The 24,201-nt window shown below is 47.7% G+C and overlaps 1 protein-coding gene across 1 annotated transcript in view; it reads right to left on the reverse strand.

Moving 5' to 3' along the window:
* The window catches only part of LOC116953483 (GRB2-associated-binding protein 1-like), a 32,631-nt gene extending 11,787 nt beyond the window's left edge, over positions 1-20,844 (reverse strand). Inside the window, exons 1-5 of the mRNA XM_032973730.2 lie at positions 20,727-20,844; positions 9,251-9,385; positions 8,826-8,964; positions 2,293-2,548; positions 720-993 (exon numbers count right to left, since the gene is read on the reverse strand). Of these exons, the coding sequence (XP_032829621.2) occupies positions 720-993; positions 2,293-2,548; positions 8,826-8,964; positions 9,251-9,385; positions 20,727-20,804 (882 nt within the window). The 5' untranslated portion in view covers positions 20,805-20,844. The remainder of the gene's footprint in view (positions 1-719; positions 994-2,292; positions 2,549-8,825; positions 8,965-9,250; positions 9,386-20,726) is intronic.
* Positions 20,845-24,201: the final 3,357 nt, after the last annotated feature.

Consider the following 24,201-nt stretch of genomic DNA (forward strand, 5'->3'; position numbering starts at 1 on the left):
CTCCAATGACCCAGTGGGCAAACAATAATCCTGAATGCCTCTCGGTCCAAGTTCCCACCAACCGTCCCTTGTTCAACCAACCTGTGGTGTGGGTGGGAGAGGTCCTTGAGATAAACGGCCGGTTGCACAATGCCACAACGCCTGTACATCTGCCAGGTCATTTTCATCAACCTATGAAAATGAGGTGAGCCCCGGCGGTTGATAATTTCCACTCCAGTAGCTATACTTGAATGGATGGGGACCTAATTTTCCTGAGACTGCCCCCTGGTAAGGGCCCAGGGTGTTCTGAATTTCCCTCTGAGCTACAGTGTATGCATCCTGTTTCTATGCTGGTACACCACCTAGGTGCGTTCCCCAACTCCACCCGCTTGCAGCCAAACTTCAAGACCGGATGAAAGGCGCCAAGTCCTCCCACCAGGTAGAGGCCATTTAAGGTGAAGGTGTGACAGCTGCACAAGGCCTATCCATTGTCGATGAGAACAAGGGGGTAAAAGGTAAAGATTGAAGGGCTGACAAACTAGTGTAACAGCGGCATTTACATGGGCAGTGACGAGAAAAAAGTGAGGAAGGTGGAGCCCTTCCCTCTTATAGGAGCAGGTGGAGGAGAGGCAGCCTTCCAGAGCAAGTGTCTCTTCACGGCCTCATGTTCACCTGGAGAGTAGACCTGTACCCACTACCACCATCAACATAACCAACATCACCAGCGTTAGCTCCATCACCTGGCAAGGAGGAGGTGGGATGTCGTAGCACTGAAAGGAGAGCCGTGATGACGATGTCACTTCCTGTGAGCTCCCTGTCTTTGGGGGTGACATAGCTTCTTGGTCAGGATCAGACCGCGATGGGGGTGGAGATGTCCCTTCAGGCTGTGATGTAACTTCCTGGGTGGGAGATGGCAGTGATGACGGCACGTCCTGGGTGGGGCTCGGTGGTGATGTCGCTGGCAGGTTATAGCGGCGCGGCACGGAGTAGAGTTGATCGGAAACATCACTTTGCCTGAAAAATGAAAACATCACAATTGTCACGAACCTCACCACCCTCATCAATATCATTATTATCGGTGTCATATCCAGCAACATCTCCACCACAAAATCTCAAGAATGTTCCCATCTCGATTTCCTTCATCGCCAAAAGCACCAATGTCATCTCAACCACCACCTTCGTGAATGTTATAGCGCCTACCTTCCTCTCCCCTCTAATCTCGCAGTTACTTTCCTCCACATGTTCTCTGTTCCAGCTGCCAAGGTCTTCTGTCAAAGCATCCAGTTAATCTGGGAGGTCACTCATCCTTCATTGCTGCCAATGTAGTCTGGAACTCCCTCCCTTTGGCCATCCACATGGCTAACTCCCAATCCAGGCTGGCTTAAGATTTTTGCTGTTCTCCTGTAATATGACCAACCATTTCCATCAATCTACGTTTTCTCTTCCCCTTGTATCATAATAAAACTTATAATGCATCTATTTTTTTTGTAAAGCGTTTGTAGATGCGGTTGCATTTAGATGCATTACAATTCAAAATGTATCTCCAGTACCGCTATCAATCACCACCATGTCTTTCATCACCTCCACCATCACACAACACTCAACACCACAATCATCGTCCAACAGCATCATTACTACAACCGCCATCAACACTACAATTATTACCACTTCCATCACAACCGCCATCAACAATACCACAATCATCACCACTGCCACCACTTCCACCAACACCAAAGATCCTCTGTATAGCCTGGAACAGACTGTTGGGGCAATTGCTGTTAGCGAGCACCCTATTAAGGCCGGCACGGCACACGAGGGGGTGGGTGGCCAGTACCACGCCCGACCGCCTTTGTCTCCCCAGTGACGATGTTTACACACCACACCGGGTACTTATTTGAGGCTGAGTCGACCTAAGGGAGGTCCAGGAACGGTTCGGATAATCGTCACTGGTGGTGGCTGTGAGCGGGAATCGAACCTGGGTTGCCAGGTTTGTAACGCAGTGCGCGAACCACTACACTACCGTTCTCCACAACCATCAACGCCAAAAACAACCACCATTCAGCGGTGACACCACCACGGCGCTTGTGCCAGGCTACGTGCACGTTGAGGCCACGTGAAGTGTCGAACGCCCGCTGGCAGGAGGTCACGGGGCAGACCCAGGTTCCATGGGTCGACTGATGCGACTGGCCCGGTGCACCACCTGTGTCCCCTACTGTGCCAACCATCAACACCACCACAACCAGCAACACCACCATCACCACAACTCTCCACTGCCACCACCGCCATCACCCCACCCCCAACCGTTGTGCTCACAGATTGTCAGGGATCCGGCTCTCACAGTCGTACAGACACAGGTAGCCATTGGGCTCCTCGTTGCCCAAGCGATGCCCGTTGACCCTGCCTCCCCCGGCTCCCATTGACCGGTGGAGTGGGGGCGTGGCCTCAGGCTGCGCCGCCGTTGGCTGCAAGGAGATGGGCGTGCCCTCGGCAAGGTGTGGCGGCTGGGAGGGTGGGGCCTGGGGTCCGGCGTCCGATTGGCCGGTTTGGTTTCCGGCCTCCAGTTCGTTCCCTGGACAGGGAGAGAGACACACACACACTCGTGAAGCACAACGTAACATTTCCCAAATCTGAGGCTATCAAACAACCCCCAGTTTAACACGTAGGCTTTCACGACCAATATCATCCATAATATAGATTTTTTTGGGGGGGGGGGGGGGTTAGATCGCGTGAAAATATAAATGTGTCGTTAAACCCGCCACCACCCGACAAAGCCAATTCGTAAGGTTTGTTACGTAAACAGAACAGAACAACCCCTTGCAGTCCAGCGTTTTCACATGCATAGGGTGGGACTACTTGAGTAGTGGGGCAGGGTTGGTTTTTGGAGGAGTGGGCCAGGACGTAATGAGCAGCAAGCAGGCAGAGCCGATATCATGAAGAGCGAGGCCACTCGCTGTGAGGGTTGTGCTAGAAACAGTGGACTTTGCTATTGAAGAGTGAACAGGGTTGACGGAGGAAAGAGTTGCCAGCTCACCGTGTGTCCCCTGCTTAGCTTCCTAGAAACGCGATGCCCTTGCCAAAATCCAACAAAAGGGCATAAGGCTCACCAAGGATTGAGGGATTCCAACATCAACAATTTTAAACAGCATCTAATCGCATCTCAGGATGCTTTACAAATGAAATTATGAGAGTAGAAAGTGTAGTGTAGGGGTGGGGGTCAGGGCACAGAAGCGGGGGATAGAGAGATTGACACTGGGGCACAGCCAAATGCAAAAGCAACTGGGGCCCTGGACAAATATCAATAGGCCCCAGAGAGAGGGAGCCGGGACAGGAATATGAGCATCAACGAGTCTTGGGGCGTCTTCATGAGGGCAATTCTAGAGCCTCTTTTCACGGCCTCTCTATGAAATGAATGCCCAGTTTCTGTACAGCAGTCTGGGATGTGGGCGCAATTACACCCTATATAAATCCACAGTATTCCCACCCATAGGTGTGCGCTTGTGTAGGCTGGGCCGTCCAGTATAAGTGCAAATACTATGCACAAACGTTTATTTGTAGATGGCAAAAAGTAGTCATGTGACAAAAAGCTCGGTCATCCCAGCATCCTTTTCATGCTACATAACGTCACCATACTTTGTGCACCATGCACAACAGCAATAAGGCCACTACGATTTAAAATTGTCATTGTACAGTTTTCGGTAGCAGTAGGACAATGAAATAACTGTACACTGGTTCAAACCTTGTTACGAATCATCAGTACAGTACAGCCATCATTCTCTGTTCAGTCCCTCATCATTCATATGGTGTTGGGATAATCTTCTGTTGAAGGGAATTGTGAAAAACACTACTCAGCATTTGACAACTGCTGTCCTCAAGCAAGCAACAACAAAAGGTGGGGGGAGAGGCAATGTTAACAACAATGAACAGAATATCTGGTGGATAATAAAAAGCACAGCGAGGAGCTTTGGCCAGGGGGCAGAGGGGGGGGGGGCAGTGGGTTTGAATTGGGTTGGAATCTAACCATTCCTGTCTGTCAACCCAGACTAACCAAGTTTCCTCCGCGAGCCCTCACCCAATGGACTTGGCCGCAATGTATCATTCCGAGTGTATGTCTGTGTGTGTCTATGACGACCTGGAATCTTTCCTAGTGTATCAACTCGGAGAATCTAAGCAGTGCGAGCCTACAAAGTACCTGGATGGGTGACGACTATGCAAAAATCAGGTGTTCATAGGGCTTGCGGGGCACCATGTTGAACCATTTTGAAACTGTACTTCTATGATTTTAGGTCTATGTTCTCTGCTTTCACGAACCCGCATTCACCAGCATGGTGAAGAATGATCAAATAACCCCCCCCCCCCCCCCAACAGGCACAAGTGCAGAATGGCCTTCATTCAGCAGGGGATTGACGAAAGGGCCGTACATATGCACGTATGCATATGTATATATGTATGTATAAATATATACATATATGTATATATGTATGTATATATGTATAGATATATGTTTAAATGCATATATGTATGTATAGATATATGCATGTATGTATATATGCATATATCTATACATGGTGACACTACGATTAGGACAGTAGGCTATGAATCTGGAGACCTGGTGTTAATTTCCGACCGTGGACAGAAGTGTTTCAACCTATCATATTTCCTCCCGAGGTTTACTCAGTCTTAAATGAGTACCTGAGGCAGTGAGGAAACCTTGCCACTGGGGAGATGAAGGTGGTTGGGTGTGGTGCTGACCAAATGACCCCCCTGTGTGCCGTTTCAGATTTTAAATAGGTGCTCACTAACAGCACTTTCCCAGTGGTCTAAATGGCTATAAAGGGGCTCTTTATGTTTGTATTGATGTGTGCGAGAGTTTGCATGCATCTATCAATAACTTGAGCCTTGTTAATCCACAGCACCTGGATCTGTCCAGTGAGTTTGTACCAACGAGTCAAAATACATCTAGCCTGGCACGAGTGCTGTGAAGAAAATTCCATCATCTACATGGGGAACAGCAGTTATTGACTGCGCGCGTGCACCGGTATGCATTTGCGTAAGTGAGTGTACATGCATAAGTGGGGAGCAGTGATGCAGTGGTCAGTGCACTGTACTACAAACTTGGCCATCAGTCAGAATCTCGGCTTCAGCTAATATCAGTGCCAAATGTTTTTTTACCGGTATTAGCCCTCCGTGAGGTTGACTCAGCCTTAAAGGAGTACCCAGTGTGGTGTGTAAACAACAGCATGGGAGAGATAGTCAACCAGTAGTGTGCCACCCCTTCGAGTGCCATGACAGCCTTATAATAGGAGCTCGCGAACAGCATTTTCCCCAAAAGCCTAAAAACAATAAGACTTTAGACTTGTAATACGCAGTTTTTTCTCGTTCTCAAAGACCGAGAACAACTCAGCGGCACAAGAAACCACAGACAAGCGATAAGGTAGCCAGGTGGCACCAACAATTGCACAAGCTCTATGGTTCTCTATATATTTAGATGTTTTTTCGGCCAATTAATGAGAGTTCCTACACAAAAGGAGGAAACCACAGTACCTGGAGAATACCCACACACGCGAGGGAGGAACCACTCTCTCCCCGTATGGATGGAAACAGATGGAGATGAATCCACTTGCTGTACTGCCATTTCCCTTCAAGCCAGGGTATGGCAACTTTGATGCTCACGGGAAGCGAGTTTCACGATATTGGTGTGTTCTCCCAACATTAATCTTCAGTGCTGGATTACAGGCGTGCACCATTACCGCCCCACCCGGCTACAGGAAGATCTTTGTCTTTGTACATGTGTAAGTGCGCGTGCAAAGCTAAAGTTAACCGATGCAACCTTCCTGCACTTAATTTTGCATTGTGCAAATGTCGTGCAACATCCTAGGTTAAACACTGAAACCTTGTTGTGTCTGTTTTGCAACACAAATTAACTCAATGATGGTGAATGTTTATGTATGATAAAGTAGAGGCCAAGGCCCATCCCTGCCCTCCCCTCTTGCCTTGGCAAGCTGGCCCGACCAAGAGAGCCTTACAGGGAATTTATGCAAAGAAAGGTGCTTACTCAGCTACATATACAAACAAATAAATAAAGACTAATATCTACACCAGGGGTCGGGAACCTTTTTGACTAAGAGAGCCATGAAAGCAAAAAAATTGGAAATTTATTTCAGTGAGAGCCATATAATATATTTTAAAAGTGAATTCAACTAAATGTCAGTATAATAAGCCTCTGAATTTATTCTTTTAAATAATGTTGTTATAACACTCACCATTAATGCGACTTCTGGTGCTGCATGGATTTGCTGATGTCTTTGTAGTCGGGTTGGTACTTGGTGAGGTTAAGCTTCATGCAAGCGTTGAGGCTTTCATCCGTTAAACGTGATCGTAGGTTGGACTTGATGTTTTTAAGATGTGAGAATGACTGCTCACATGCATACGTAGATCCAAACATGGTCAATACAGCAATACTCACACGCTGCAGTGTGTGGTATGTGACAGGAAGCACGTTCCAAGTTTTGAGAATCAGCTGGTCTTCGGGTTGGAGTTTTTTCATTTCTGTCCACATGTGCTTGCTCGCCAACTCCGCTTTCTGTCGTGTGATTCTTTCCAAATCTTCATTCAGTGACTTGAACTTATTCACCCACATGTCTGAGGCCTTCAGGTCAGCCACTTCTGCTTCAAAATCTCTGACGGAGACACCAGGGATGTAATTCAGGTCGGCTGTGTTCAGTGAACACTCGTTTGGATGGGTGATGAACTTAAAAAGACGAGTGTGCTCACGAAATTCTCCAAAGCGTGCTTTGAAGGACTGTAGGAGACTGGATGTGCAGCCAGCTAGCTGGTGGAGATCAAGGTTTTGAATGGGCTCACTTGCTGTGCATGCATCTTTAAATTGGCTCAGTTTTTCAAAATGTAGTAAACGACCTGTTTCAAGATCCGTGATGAAAAGCTCCAGCTTGTTTTCAAAAGCAAATACAGCTTGTTGAAGGGATAACACTGTATTTCCAATGCCTTGCATTTTCACGTTGAGCTGGTTCAGATGTTCAGTCAGATCTACGAGATAGTAAAACTTGAGGAGCCACTCGGTGTCGGCTAGCTCAGGATGCCCGACGCCTTTCATTTCAAGGAAAGTCCGGATTTCGTTCAGGCAAGCCGCAAAACGGCTAAGCACCTTCCCTCTTGACAACCAACGCACATTGCTGTGCAAAAGCAGACCAGGATAGTTATTTACAACTTCATCCAGCAGTGTTTTAAACTGGCGATCATTTAAGGCTCGGGCAACAATAAAGTTGATCACACGAATGACCAGCGACATCACTTCGCCAAACTGCCTGTCACACATCTGAGCACAAAGTGCCTCCTGGTGTATAATGCAATGGAAACTTAGGATGGGTCTATTTTCATGTTCACGGAGAAGCGCCACAAATCCTTTGTTTTTCCCCACCATACACGGAGCACCATCAGTACACACTGAGAGAAGTTTATCCATAGGTAGACTTTTTTCTTGAGCAAACTCCATGAAAGACTTGAATAAATCCTCACCTCTTGTGGACCCTTTTAATGGCAGAACAGCAAGACTTTCTTCGCGCAGTGTGTCACCAACAGCATATCTTGCAATCACGCTGAACTGCGACAAATGGCTCACGTCTGTTGACTCATCCAAAGCCAGAGAAAAGAACGGCGCTGCATTTATGTCCTTCACTTGCGTTTCCTCCACTTTGTTTGCCATCACGATGGTACGATCATGAACAGTTCTTGCCGACAGAGGCATGTCTTGTATCCGTTTGATTATCTTGTCTTTGTTCGGAAGATCATCAAAAAGTTCATTGGCTACATCCAGCATGAACGTTTTAGCATACTCGCCATCTGTGAATGGTTTTCCGTTCCTCACTATTGCTAAAGAACCAGCAAAGCTAGCCGAATTATAGTCACCTTGCCGGGTCCATACGCGGAGTTGCTGCTGGCTAGCTTGCACCCTGCTCAGAAGCTCTTGGCACGCTTTCTTTCTGCTGTCTCCCGCAGGGTATTTTGATGCAAAGGTAGCGTGGCGCGTGTCGAAGTGCCGCTTTACATTCGACCGTTTCAACGATGTAATTTTGTCATTGCAAATTAGACACACCGCAGAACCCGCTCTCTCCACAAAGGCGAATTCTTCGGTCCATTCGTCCTGAAATGTACGATACTCGTCGTCTTTTTTTCTTTTCGCCATCTTCTTCGTCGAAGGGTTAGCTTTGAGCTAATGACCGAGCAGACGCAGTCTCAGACTGATTCAAAAGGGGGCGTTTACCTGTTTTACCCAGCAACGGCAAACGTAGGCCAGTATCATCCAATTAAAATAATGGACAATTGCTCCTGCAGCCCTGAACAGGACATGCGCAGTGAAAAATCGATGGATTAAAACAAGTGAGAATATTTTGTTTTATCTGCGAGCCATATGCAATCATCAAAAGAGCCACATCTGGCTCGTGAGCCATAGGTTCCCGACCCCTGATCTACACTGTTATGCATAAAAAGTCGGCCATGTTGAAATTAGCATTGCCATGATGGCCACATGACCACATCCAGTCAAATCGGTGCTTGCTGCATTGGCAACAAGAAAACAATTTAAAAATCCCAATGAAACTTTCTCCAGTGTTGCAGCCTTTGTTAAGGGAGCAACACAGATAACAACACTTTTGCGAGCAACATTAATCATCAATCCCATCAACGGTCGTAGGGCCTCCTTGGCTGTCAACTCTCTCCACTTTTTCTGCCCTTAGTAGACTTTGGGTCATCCTCTCCAATGTTATTGCAGGAAAAATGCATAGTTGAACTTTAGTTGCAGTGTATGCATACGTGTGTGTGTGCGTGCGCACCCTGTGCAGTTTCATTGAAGCCGCAGAGGGAGCAGAGCGCACGGACCCAGGCCACCATCTCCTCCTCGCTCTCGGCCACCAGGTAGAAGGTGCGTGCTTCCGTGCGTACGTCAAACACAAAGCTGCCCTTAGCCCCATCCTGCACACACACACACACAACGTTGTGAGTGCGTGCCGTGTGCAATTGTGAATACATGGGTGCGTGCATCCTTCCCCCCTAGGCCTCACACTCCCATAGTACCTGTGACCTCCTCTGCGTCTCACACGCTCTTGTGCCCCCCTCTCTCCACGTCCACTTGATTCCTCGTGACAGCTCTACCTCTCACACTCCTGTCTCCCCCAGAACACCCCACTACGTCTCCCCGTGCTGTCCACGACCCCTGTAACCCTTCTTGCCCCCCACACCTCCAGTGCCCCCGCTCCACCTTGCTGAAGGCGAGGCCAGAGTCGACCTGCAGGCAGGCGGAGAGGGGGATGGTACGGATCGGCTTGCGTGCGCGGTCATTGCGGAAATACAGCAGCTCCTCCTGGCGCAGTACGAACCAGCGGCGCCGCCACGCCTGGCTCGGGGACCCGGTGAGGGGACACGGGGGTGATACAGGGGACACATGATGGGACACGGGGGAGGGACGGATGGGGAGACACAGTGGGGTGGCATGGGGGACGGCACAGGCAAGAGGGGGCACACAGGGGGTACAGGCAGACAGACACACACAGGAAGACACAGATAAACGCGGGTTCATGGGAAGATAGAAGGGACAAGCAAACACAAGAACACAGGGTTAGGGGGAGGACACCGGGAGACATGGAGGGAGGCGGCAGTGAATGCGGGCACACGACAAGGCATTCAGATATACCATACACATGTAGAACTCACGATCCACTGCCATGGAAAATTATCGATGACAAAGTGAAAAGACCTTCGGTCGTCTCGCACTGTAAAAGTTAAATATATTTTAGTTTGTTGCTCCAGCGGTTTACCCAAGTTAACATTATCCATTCAAACTTGTTAAAAAAGAACGTAAGACTGGTGTATACCTTCTGAATCTCATCAACAGTCATGGTTATACACATTTATGATATGTACAAATGTAAATATATGCACATGATCACAAGCACAATTAAACACACTTTTACATAAACACCTACTTACACGTGTTACATGCATCACACACCAACATACACAGATAAGCACAAACAAGCACACACATGCAGGAACATGAAGACAAAGCTCCCCTTATAGCCTTATCACACTTTTAGAGGCAAGTGCTGCTATTGGACACCTATGAAGGTCAGCACAGCACACGAGGGATGGGTGCCCAGCACCATGCCGAGCCGCCTTTGTCTCGCAGCAATGTTTACATACAGCACCAGGTAGACATTTGAGGCTGAGTCGACCTAGTGGAGGCCCAGGACCGGTTCAAATAATTGCCACCGGTCTTGGGCGTGAGCTGGAATCGAACTCAGGTTGCCAGTTTGTAGCGCAGCGCGATAACAATTGCACCACCAAGAACACACACACACATACACTTGTACCCACTCACATCCATAAACACATACACACTTGTACACAATAGCCTCCATACACACATACACATTAGTACACGCTCGCATCCATGCACACACAGACACACACACGTACGAAAACTGTCATCCATGCACACGCACTATAGATTTCTCACTAAGCTGCCTCAACCGAAATAAATTATTCAGAGAGCAGAGCGGCTTAATTTACACGCACGCACACACACACTCACATGCGTGCTTGCACGCATCCACAATCATATACTTCAATGCACACAAAAACCACATCAGAACACACAAATTCATATGTTCACGCAAACACAAAAAAACACAACACGTGCATTCACATTTTATATAAACACAAATACACAATACATACGCACACACAATGCAACCCTTAGTCAGAGCTTCAGAGCTAAAACGCTAATCGGTGGTGATGTCAGCATTGCGCCTCTGCCAAATTTTGTACAAAACAAGGCCACATGTAGTGATGGAGCCTTGCTGACATGGGGGGGTGGGGGGGGGTGTATAGGACAGGCAGAATTGGCAGACAGATAGAATTCAAGCCAAATGTGTCCCTGTGCCCCCTGCCACTGTCACTCGATGTCTTTTAACTGCGCAACGGCTCAGTGAACGTTGCTCCTCTGCCTACTTTTGTTGCTGGAGGGTGGCTGCCACCATCCACCCAGTATCATCCTGCACGAGCCTCCTCCACACACGCAGGCCGATCTTGACATTGCTGATACTCGCTGTCGAAAAAATACATTCAGCTCCAGGTCTCCCTATACCATTTCCTGCCCTCTATTTTCTAACCCATATAGGGCTTGTTTAGCTCACTTTATCCAGCAAATCAGAAGCTGCTCGGGCATGCGGTGGCTGAGTTATATGGGCTACATGACCCAGCCATCCAATTTGTACCTGCAGGAGTCAACCAGAAACCCTTATGTTTCACACATGGTTAGACATGGATAGACCCAAGGACGGAGCAAAGGTCAGCCCGTGGAAAACTTGAAAAAAAGCACAGCTGTTAATATACACAAGGAATCACGTCGCACATATCTAGTACCAAAGATCCCCTGAATAGCTTTTATAGGCTGTTCGGGCAAGTGCTGTTAGTGGGCACCTATTAAGGCCAGCATGGCATACGAGTTATTGATGTGGCCAGCAACACGGCCAGCTCAGGACCGGTTCAGATATTTGCCAATGTTGTTGGCCATAACGATGAGTGGGCGCACACAGGCATAAAACACCAACATGTAGTCTACGCCTACTGCCAGAACGCATGCACAATGGACTCAACAGCCACGGAACAAAAAGTTACTGTCATAAATGTCAAGGGTCTCCACGGTCTGTTGAGCATTGGACTGTACCCACTTTGGCAGTTCCGAGCCACTGGTGGAAACTTCACATTCCTCTTACCCCTGACAGGGATGGTGATGATGCTGACGATGGTTATGATGATGATGATCCTGGCGATAACTGTGATGACAATGAAGATCATGATAATAATGATCATGATGATGACCATGACAAAGATACTGATGACCATGACGATGATCGATAATGGTTATGATGTTGATGGGAATGAATAAACCTGTCTGAAAATTGAACTCACAACCTTAAAATCGTGAGTTGAGTACATAATAATCATCATTTTGATTTATATAGCATCTAAATGCAACTGCATCTCCTAAATAATAAACATCGATAATGACTACGAGAACACATCTAACACGTAAAGGCAATTGGGAGTGATGTAAATTGAAAATATTTTGGACAGGCTAGAAAGCTACAATTTGGCATATGTATAGTAGAGGTTATAGCTATAGCTGGAAAAATCTGAAACTGAGAATTTTCAAATTTGGACACCCACAATATTTGGCCCAGAGATTTACCGATTTGAATCATAGGGAATGGTCAGCCTAAAGTTCTAGACTCTTACAAACATAATAACTCCATTACCATCATCATAAAATGAAACCACTTCTTTTAGAGTGTGATGCTAAAAACGACAGAATGCGAACAAGGCTCACTACCAGTCACTAGTGTGGCTATATACATGCATTTAGCTGTTAATGTACAGGTTCGACACAATGTGTTTACGGTTACTAATAACCATGCAGAGTCCCCCAGCTATGGATTCGAGGGTTGAGTGCTGTTAGCAATCACCTATAAGGCCCCACTATTCCTTTATATTAAATTTAGATAAAAATGTACAGCCCTTTGTTAAATCTCCATGTTGTCAGCCATAGTGGTTATTTAACCACATTTCACCACGCTGGTCAGTTAAGTTTTGTTGAGAACGTAGAGCTGCCCAATACTGGTTCAGATATAATTCACAATTTATGACAGCCATGTACAGGAATTGGATTCATGTCCAAAGAGCAGTGCGCTAACCACTGCACCACCACTCCCCTAACACATTCCAATACTTTGCAACACACATGCACATACTTGAAAGCTGACCCCTAAGGCAAGCACAAACACTTCTTTACACACCCCAACCCACACCTGCTAGATACACCTACAGAAATAGAATTATCCATCGTATAGCCTATACAGGTTGTTGTGGCAAGCACTGTTAAGCAAGCACCTATGAAGGCAGGCACATCACATAAGCTGATGTAGCCAGGACCACGCCTGGCCCCCTTTGTCTTCCAGTGATGATGTTTACACAATGCATCATGGCTGAATAATCCACGAGAGGGCACGTTCAAAAACTCACCACTGATGTTGGCCATGAGCAGAAATCGAATTCAGGTCACCGGGTTCATTGAAGTGTACTAACCACTGCACTACCGCTTCCTTACAGACACACACACCTACAGTGAGGGAAAAAAGTATTTGATCCCCTGCTGATTTTGTACGTTTGCCCACTGACAAAGAAATGATCAGTCTATAATTTTAATGGTAGGTTTATTTGAACAGTGAGAGACAGAATAACAACAACAAAAATCCAGAAAAACGCATGTCACAAATGTTATAAATTAATTTGCATTTTAATGAGGGAATTAGGTATTTGACCCCCTCTCAATCAGAAAGATTCTGGCTCCCAGGTGTCTTTTATACAGGTAACGAGCTGAGATTAGGAGCACACTCTTAAAGGGAGTGCTCCTAATCTCAGCTTGTTACCTGTATAAAAGGCACCTGTCCACAGAAGCAATCAATCACCACCATGGCCAAGACCAAAGAGCTCTCCAAGGATGTCAGGGACAAGACTGTAGACCTATACAAGGCTGGAATGGGCTACAAGACCATTGCCAAGCAGCTTGGTGAGAAGGTGACAACAGTTCGTGCGATTATTCGCAAATGGAAGAAACACAAAATAACTGTCATTCTCCCTCGGCCTGGGACTCCATGCAAGATCTCACTTCGTGGAGTTGCAATGATCATGAGAACGGTGAGGAATTAGCCCAGAACTACACGGGAGGATCTTGTCAATTATCTCAAGGCAGTTGGGACCATAGTCACCAAGAAAACAATTGGTAACACACTACGCCGTGAAGGACTGAAATCCTGCAGCGCCCGCAAGGTCCCCCTGCTCAAGAAAGCACATATACATGCCCGTCTGAAGTTTGCCAATGAACATCTGAATGATTCAGAGGACAGTTGGGTGGAAGTGTTGTGGTCAGATGAGACCAAAATGGAGCTCTTTGGCATCAACTCAACTCGCCGTGTTTGGAGGAGGAGGAATCCTGCCTATGACCCCAAGAACACCATCCCCACCGTCAAACATGGAGGTGGAAACATTATGCTTTGGGTTTTTTTTTCTGCTAAGGGGACAGGACAACTTCACCGCATCAAAGGGACGATGGACGGGGCCATGTACCGTCAAATCTTGGGTGAGAACCTCCTTCCCTCAGCCAGGGCATTGAAAATGGGTCGTGGATGAGTATTCCAGCATGACAATGACCCAAACACATGGCCAAGGCAACAAAGGAGTGGCTCAAGACCTTAATCCCATAGAAAATCTGTGGAGGGAGCTGAAGGTTCGAGTTGCCAAACGTCAGCCTTGAAACCTTAATGACTTGGAGAATATCTGCAAAGAGGAATGGGACAAAATCCCTCCTGAGATGTGTGCAAACCTGGTGGCCAACTACAAGAAACGTCTGACCTCTATGATTGCCAACAAGGGTTTTGCCACCAAGTACTAAGTCATGTTTTTCAGAAGGGTCAAATACTTATTTCCCTCATTAAAATGCAAATCAATTTATAACATTTTTGACATGCGTTTTTCTGGATTTTTGTTGTTGTTATTCTGTCTCTCACTATTCAAATAAACCTACCATTTAAATTATAGACTGATCATTTCTTTGTCAATGGGCAAACGTACAAAATCAGCAGGGGATCAAATACTTTTTTCCCTCACTGTACATCCCATACATCAGCCACCATTTACCACTAAGTAGTGGTGACGTCAACTCAGCACTTGTGTCAGACTAGGTACACTGAGGCCACCTGAAGTGTCCAAGGCTCACAGGGAAGTCATGAAACAAACCCAGTTGTTATAGGTTAACTGTCTGGCAGATACACCTTTTGCATTCCCCACTCTACTAACTTTTATGCGTTTCATCTGCCCAGTGCTGTACCCCCTGTTGTGAGCGTTGTTCCTCCCTCGTTGTCGCTGGAGGACAGCTGACTCTATCCAGTTGCGTCCTTTATGAGCCTCCTCCACAGTAGCCAACCTTGACACTGCTGGTACGTCATCGGCAAGTCAACACTTCTCCAGGTCCTCCTGCATCACCATCATCTCAACTCTGCTCGAGCCTGTGGCATGCTGTTTTACTCGAAATATTCAGCTAAACGAAAGCAGCTTTGGCATGCGGTGGATGGGCATGTGGGTTATATGACCCAGCCGACGCATCCTCGCCTGCCGGAGGAGGATCACTCATGAGAGAATGTCAAGATCTTCCGAGAATATGTGAGATACTCACACAATACAGTCTCGATAAACCCTCGATGGACTGTAGGCACGCCAACCTGCATTTTTTTCAAGCTACATTTAGCAAGTGTTAAGGAGTCATTGTTGCCGAGAAGACCCAAACGCTTGTGTGGAGTAAGAAGTGAGCATTCATGATGAGTACACTGCCCAGGTATGAAAAGTCTTCCACTCTACCACCACCCAATTACTCAAGAAGAGATGAGGGGGTGCAGTGCCCGATTACATATATGATGTACTATGGTACCCAGAGGCACTGTGTTTTGTTTTGGCGAGGTGAAAGCTACTGATAGGTTCAGCAGCACTGTGCTCCAACACCTTTTCAGAGGAGCAATTACCAAGCCATCAGCATGCATTTTATCGTGGTTGCTCATTAGGAGACATTCCTAAACCTCACAAGGACATTGTTCAACACATTTTTTTAACCATTGTTTTATATTTACCAGGGAAGGCCCACTGAGCTATATGGCTCTTTTTTCAGAAGCAACCTGGCCACAAATGATAGCCCAAAGAAGTTACCTATCACGTGCAAATTTATATCAGGCAAATACTCTAAAGGGATGTTTATACATGTGAAGGGGAAAACCGGAGGACCTAGAGAAAAAGCCACCCGACCACGGGGAGAACATGCAAACTTCAAATATACAGCAGGCGTCAGGATCTCACCCACGGCCTCCTGTATACCGGGCGAGGTAGTTAACATCTCGCCACCGTGGCGCCAATTGTATCAGTATCAGATTTGAACTCCTCTGGTACAGCAATGGCCATTTTCTGTGTTGGGCCCAGATGATATTCCTGTCGTTGTACCCCAAAGGCCAACAGGAAAAGATTCCTGACTCCTGGCCACGCAGCTTTACCCGGTCCTGCCCGTCACCACCATGAAGGTCCTTAATGATCATGAACAGAAAAGGGTTCAGAGACCCCGTAATCACAGAGAACAAGCCAAAAGCTCTGGCCTCCACAAACACATTCACTCCAAACCCTTACGCACACTCACCTTTGCACATAGATAAACACAATCGCATCAACACAGTATCAACTTACACAAGCCTCTCACACATACAACGAGTGCACTGTACTGCTAACCCTTATGCCACATTTCAGCCCCTTCCACAAAGATCCCCCGTATAGCCTGTTACAGACTTGGGGTAAGCGCTGTTAGCGAGCACCTATGAAGGCCGACACGGCACACGAGGGGGTGGTGGCCAACACCACGCCCGGCCGTCTTTGTCTCCCCAGTGGCGATGTTTACACACCGCATCAGGTACTCATTTGAGGCTGAGTTGACCTTGAGGAGGACCAGGGACCGGTTCAGATAATCATCACTGGTGTTGGCCGTGAGCGGGAATCGAACTCGGATAGCCAGGTTCATAGCGCAGTGCGCTAACCGCGACACCACCGCTCCCCACACATTTACACTCACACCATTACACACACTACTCACACACACCCTTACCAAACTCCACACACTACTCACACCCTTACCAACCCCTACACACACTACTCACACCCTTACCAAACCCTACACACACTACTCACACACACCCTTACCAAACCCTACACACACACACTACTCACACACACCCTTACCAAACCCTACACACACTACTCACACCCTTACCAAACCCTACACACACACTACTCACACACACCCTTACCAAACTCCACACACTACTCACACTCTTACCAATCCTACACACACACTACTCACACACACCCTTACCAAACCCTACACACTACTCACACTCTTACCAAACCCTACACACACACTACTCACACACACCCTTACCAAATCCTACACACACACTACTCACACCCTTACCAAACTCTACACACACTACTCACACCCTTACCAAACCCTATATACACTACTCACACTCTTACCAAACCCTACACACACACTACTCACACACACCCTTACCAAATCCTACACACACACTACTCACACCCTTACCAAACTCTACACACACTACTCACACCCTTACCAAACCCTATATACACTACTCACACTCTTACCAAACCCTACACACACACTACTCACACACACCCTTACCAAACTCCACACACTACTCACACTCTTACCAATCCTACACACACACTACTCACACACACCCTTACCAAACCCTACACACACAATACTCACACCCTTACCAAACCCTACACACACACACTAATAACACACACAACCTTACCAAATCCTACACACACACCCTTACCAAACCCTATATACACACACACCCTTACCAAACCCTATATACACACACCCTTACCAAACCCTATATACACACACCCTTACCAAACCCTATATATACACACACCCCCTTACCAAACCCTATATACACACACCCTTACCAAACCCTATATACACACACACACCCTTACCAAACCCTATATACACACACGCTTACCAAACCCTATATACACACACCATTACCAAACCCTATATACACACACACCCTTACCAAACCCTATATACACACACACCCTTACCAAACCCTATATACACACACACCCTTACCAAACCCTATATACACACACCCTTACCAAACCATATATACACACACACCCTTACCAAACCCTACATACACACACACCCTTACCAAACCCTATATACACACACCCTTACGAAACCCTATATACACACACGCCCTTACCAAACCCTATACACACACACCCTTACCAAACCCTACATACACACACACCCTTACGAAACCCTACATACATACACGCCCTTACCAAACCCTATATACACACACACGCCCTTACCAGACCCTACATACACACACACCCTTACCAGACCCTACATACACACACACCCTTACCAAACCCTACATACACACACACCCTTACCAAACCCTATATACACACACACCCTTACCAAACCCTACATACACACACCCTTACCAAACCCTATATATACACACACACCCTTACCAAACCCTATATACACACACCCTTACCAAACCCTACATACACACACCCTTACCAAACCCTACATACACACACCCTTACCAAACCCTACATACACACACCCTTACCAAACCCTACATACACACACCCTTACCAAACCCTATATACACACACACCCTTACCAAACCCTATATATACACACACACCCTTACCAAACCCTACACACACACACACCCTTACCAAACCCTACATACACACACACACCCTTACCCCTACACACACACACGATGCACAGTGTCCAAATCCTCATACACTTACAGTATGAAGACTATGCTGTGATATAAACAACCATAACAAGTGCTCACATATGTAGTGAACAGTGATCCCTTACACTTACACGCACTAATCTTACACACCAACACAGAATACCTTTGCACACACTACCCTTACACACCTACACACACTCTATCACGGACTATTCAATGTACTGTGGTATAAATAACACCCTTACTCAAAGAAATAGATCCCCCGTATAGCCTGTAACAGACTGTTGGGGAAAGTGATGTTAGCGAGCACCTATTAAGGCCGCCTTTGTCTTCCCAGTACTGTACTCATTTGAGGTCGAGTCGACTTAGGAGTGACCCAGGGCCGGTTCAGAACACTCTCACACACCAACACCCTCACAAACCAACACCCTCACACACCAACACCCTCACACACCCTCACACACCAACACCCTCACACACCAACACCCTCACACACCAACACCCTCACACACCAACACCCTCACACACCCTCACACACCCTCACACACCAACAACCTCACGCACCAACACCCTCACGCACCAACACCCTCACGCACCAACACCCTCACGCACCAACACCCTCACGCACCAACACCCTCACGCACCAACACCCTCACACACCCTCACACACCAACACCCTCACACACCAACAAACTCACATACATTTACTCTCACACATACAGATCTTAACATCATCACACACAGGCACTATCACAACCTCACACACACACATCCTCACTCCATCACACACACATCCCCATTTCATCACACACACACATCCTCACTCCACCTCACACACACATCCCCACTCCATCTCACACACACATCCTCACTCCATCACACACACACATCCTCACACACACATCTCACACACACATCCTCACACACACACACACATCCTCACACACACATCATCACACACATCCTCACTCCATCACACACACACACATCCTCACACACACACACACATCTCACACACACACATCACACACACACACATCCTCACACACACACATCCTCACACACACACATCCTCACACACACACACATCTCACACACACACATCTCACACACACACATCCTCACACACACACACATCTCACACACACACACATCTCACACACACACACATCTCACACACACACATCCTCACACACACACATCCTCACACACACACATCCTCGCACACGCACACACACATCCTCGCACACACACACACATCCTCGCACACACACACACATCCTCGCACACACACACATCCTCACACACATCACACACACATCCTCACACACATCACACACACATCCTCACACACACACACACATCCTCACACACACACATCACACACACACACATACATCTCACACACACACATCACACACACACACATCCTCACACACACATCCTCACACACACATCCTCACACACACATCCTCACACACACATCCTCACACACACATCATCACACACATCACACACATCCTCACACACATCACACACACAATCAATCATACACACATCCTCACACACACACACATCTTCACACACACACACATCCTCACTCCATCTCACAAACACACACATCCTCACACACACATCACACACACACACATCCTCACACACACACATCACCACACACACACACATCCTCACACACATCACACACACACATCACACACACATCTCACACACACACATCCTCACACACACATCACACACACACACATCCTCACACACATCCTCACACACACACATCTTCACACATCCTCACACACACATCCTCACACACACATCACACACACATCCTCACACACACACATCACACACACACATACATCTCACACACACACACATCCTCACACACACACATCACACACACACATCTCACACACACACACATCCTCACACACACACACATCCTCACACACACACACATCCTCACACACACACACACATCCTCACACATCTCACACACACATCTTCACACATCTCACACACACACACATCCTCACACACACACACATCCTCACACACACACATCACACACACATCCTCACACATCTCACACACATCACACACACACATCCTCACACACATCACACACACACATCCTCACACACACACACACATCCTCACACACACACACACATCCTCACACACACACACACATCCTCACACACACACACATCCTCACACATCTCACACACACATCAAGGCACTCACAAATGGCCGGCGTAACTTCCTCTCGGGGGGAGACTTGATGAGCCACCCGCAACACACCACGCCGCCGTCTCTCTCCATCTCCGGCGCTTCCCTCTCCCCCCTTATCTCCCCCCCTCCCCCTTATCTCCCAACCTCTCCGACCCTCACGGCCCCCGGGATCGCTGTTGCTCCCCCTTGGGGGGACCGGCTTGGGGGTCCGGGACTCGGGAGGCCCGGGAGGGAGTCTCCCCTCCTTGAACAGAGAGACACACAGGGAGGAGGGGAGGGAGGGAGGGAGGGCGGCGGAGAGGGAGGAGAGATGGAGATGAGGGGAGGGGGTAAGAGGAGGAGAGATGGAGATGAGGGGAGGGGGAGGAGAGATGGAGATGAGGGGAGGGGGTAAGAGGAGGAGAGATGGAGATGAGGGGAGGGGGTAAGAGGAGGAGAGATGGAGATGAGGGGAGAGAGATGGAGATGAGGGGAGGGGGTAAGAGGAGGAGAGATGGAGATGAGGGGAGAGAGATGGAGATGAGGGGAGGGGGTAAGAGGAGGAGAGATGGAGATGAGGGGAGAGAGATGGAGATGAGGGGAGGGGGTAAGAGGAGGAGAGATGGAGATGAGGGGAGAGAGATGGAGATGAGGGGAGGGGGTAAGAGGAGGAGAGATGGAGATGAGGGGAGGGGGAGAGAGATGGAGATGAGGGGAGGGGGTAAGAGGAGGAGAGATGGAGATGAGGGGAGGGGGAGAGAGATGAGGGGAGGGGGTAAGAGGAGGAGAGATGGAGATGAGGGGAGAGGGTAAGAGAAGGAGAGATGGAGATGAGGGGAGAGAGATGGAGATGAGGGGAGGGGGTAAGAGGAGGAGAGATGGAGATGAGGGGAGAGAGATGGAGATGAGGGGAGGGGGTAAGAGGAGGAGAGATGGAGATGAGGGGAGAGAGATGGAGATGAGGGGAGGGGGTAAGAGGAGGAGAGATGGAGATGAGGGGAGGGGGTAAGAGGAGGAGAGATGGAGATGAGGGGAGGGGGTAAGAGGAGGAGAGATGGAGATGAGGGGAGGGGGAGTGGGAGGAGAGAAACGGAGAACGGGAGAGGAGGGAGGAGAGATGTCGATGTCGAGGCGAGGGGAACGAGGCTGGATGGCTGAGATGGGGAGGGGACGGGCAGGAGAGAGGGAAGAGCGAGACGAGAGAAAATAATAAAAAATAGGGGGTGGAGGGGAGAGAGGAGGTATGGAGGGGAGAGTGGCGAAGAGGAGTTGGCGGAGAGATGAGAGAGGATGGGAGAATAGTGGGGTGGGGGGGGATGTGCAGAGGAGGGAGAGGTTTCAGAAGCTTGACTAACAGAGGGAGGGCAGGAAACATCAATACCTGATAGAGTGTTTACGAAGAGTATTCAGTGAGTGACTGAAGAGGCAGGGGGCGGCTAGAGATGGTAAACCAGGGGAATCGAGAGGCTCGAAACGGAACTCGGCGGGGAGAGGAAGAGGTACGACGGGGAGAGGAAATGAGTTTGCGAAGAAAGAGAGAAGCGGAGAGACACGAGCGGATAGCGAAGAGGGAGTTTTGTTTCGGACGTGAGAGACCGCGAAAGCCACGGGAGACGAGAAGCACAAAGGTTGGGCCAGGGAGAGAGAACAGAGAGAAGAGTTAAAAAAAGAGCGAGAGAGAGAGCGAGAGCGACATGGAGTAGGAAGAGAGGGGGTAGAGAGAGAGGGGGGCAGAGAGGGGGTAGAGAGAGAGGGGGGCAGAGAGGGGGTAGAGAGAGAGAGGGAAGGGGTAAGGAGAGCAGATCGAGAAATATTTTGTTAAATCTTTCATTAAAAAAGGGGGGGGGGGTTACATAAAGCAAAGCATAAAAAACGAAATGATGAACGAAGCAAAGTGCCGACTACACCGAGCATCTTCTGTTTTCCTCTGATCGAAATAAAAAAAAGATAGGAGGCAGGGGATCAGATGAGAAAGAGAGTCGGAGAGCATTGTTGAAGTAGGCTTTTTTTTCTTGCTGTGGTTGTTCCACCTGATGACGATTGTTTGTGTTGCGATCGAAACGTCGTGATCTATTATTTTCCTACCCACGTGACTTTACCGAAAGAACCAAAGAGTATGGATTCCTGCAGTCACGAAAGCTTCAAATCAAGATTAGATCAATGAAGTCTATAAATTCACCGATGGGCGTCGCAGCTTTTTTTGAATATCGAAACTCGGTGAATCGAAGCAATCGATAAGGGTCGGTGGAGGCGAAAGGCTGAGAGGCGACGGATAGGAGAAAGGAGGAGGGATGATGATGCTGTCAGCGCCGTAAGTGTGGGTTTTAGGCGACGCAAATCAGGGTCGTGGTGTTCGTAAAGTGACGACGTATTTGCGAAACGACGTAAACGTGGGAGACGTAAATTTGGGTATTTCTGTACAGAAAAGGGAAATAGGGGGTGGGGAGGGATACCGTCTTTGGATCATCTACTTTAATCGATACCGTTAGGCGATGAAGCATCGATCTGACGCGTACACTGTAGTGGCCTCCACCTCTTGGACAATTCACCAAGTTGGATTACGTCGCTAGCAAGGGCAAAGAAATACAGTTCAAATCTCAGAAATATTTTCGCCAGTGAAATGCAGTAATCTCGAGGTGGCCAAGGTGGCTTCGAGGGGGTCAGAGCGCTGAGCTGGCACCGCTAAGATCCTGGGTAAGAGTCCGGTCAGCTGCCTGCGATTAAAGCGGCCTCTCAAGTACAGGGAGTTGATGGAATCAGCTCGGTCACCATTGCATGGCTGCCCAAGTGAAACTGTCACGTTTAAGTTGGTTCTGCACTGAATACAAAAAAATATGGGACACCAATAATACCGTGTACTGTATTGAATGGTGTCCTATAGTTTTATGTGGAGGGATCTTGCAAATACCATGTCACTCCAGCAGCACATATGTTTAACAATCCCGACTGCTGATGAGACCCAGAAGGTATAAACCGGTCCAGAGGTTGCTTGTTTAACAAAATGTTCGTTGATAATATTCATCTGGAAAGAAAATAGGCTGAACATTTTTTTTATGTGGAGACAGAAGAAAGTCGTGCTTATATTTGCATTTATACATTGCATAAGATTAAATTGTTCATCCTACAGCTGTCTTATATAATGCATGGGTTAGGCAAAATGAAATAGAGGAACTTCCCTGTGAATAAGGAGAAGATCTCGTTTTTGCAGAAATGGTAATTTTCTTAGAACTAACGTTTTCAAAGTGTACCCAGTAACGCGCGTACACGGACAAAGTCTACTCTTCACTTGCAATTGCCTTTCACACAAATTGTTGTTTACATAATAGCGCTATGGTCAACCTTTGATTTAAATGTAATGTTTCTGTACCTTAGTGTTGTAATTGCTGCTGTGATCAATCCGGAGGTGATCTGCCTGAGCCAATTTATGTTGCAGGGAATTAAATATTTAGCTTTGATTTAATATGTATTCATGTTTGCAATATCGCGATGGTGATTTTATTTTTGTTCT

The sequence above is a fragment of the Petromyzon marinus genome, chromosome 3 (genome assembly GCF_048934315.1).
Source record: "Petromyzon marinus isolate PM22_M1 ecotype Great Lakes invasive population chromosome 3, UKy_Petmar_22M1.pri1.0, whole genome shotgun sequence".
In the NCBI taxonomy this organism is placed as follows: Eukaryota; Metazoa; Chordata; class Hyperoartia; order Petromyzontiformes; family Petromyzontidae; genus Petromyzon; species Petromyzon marinus.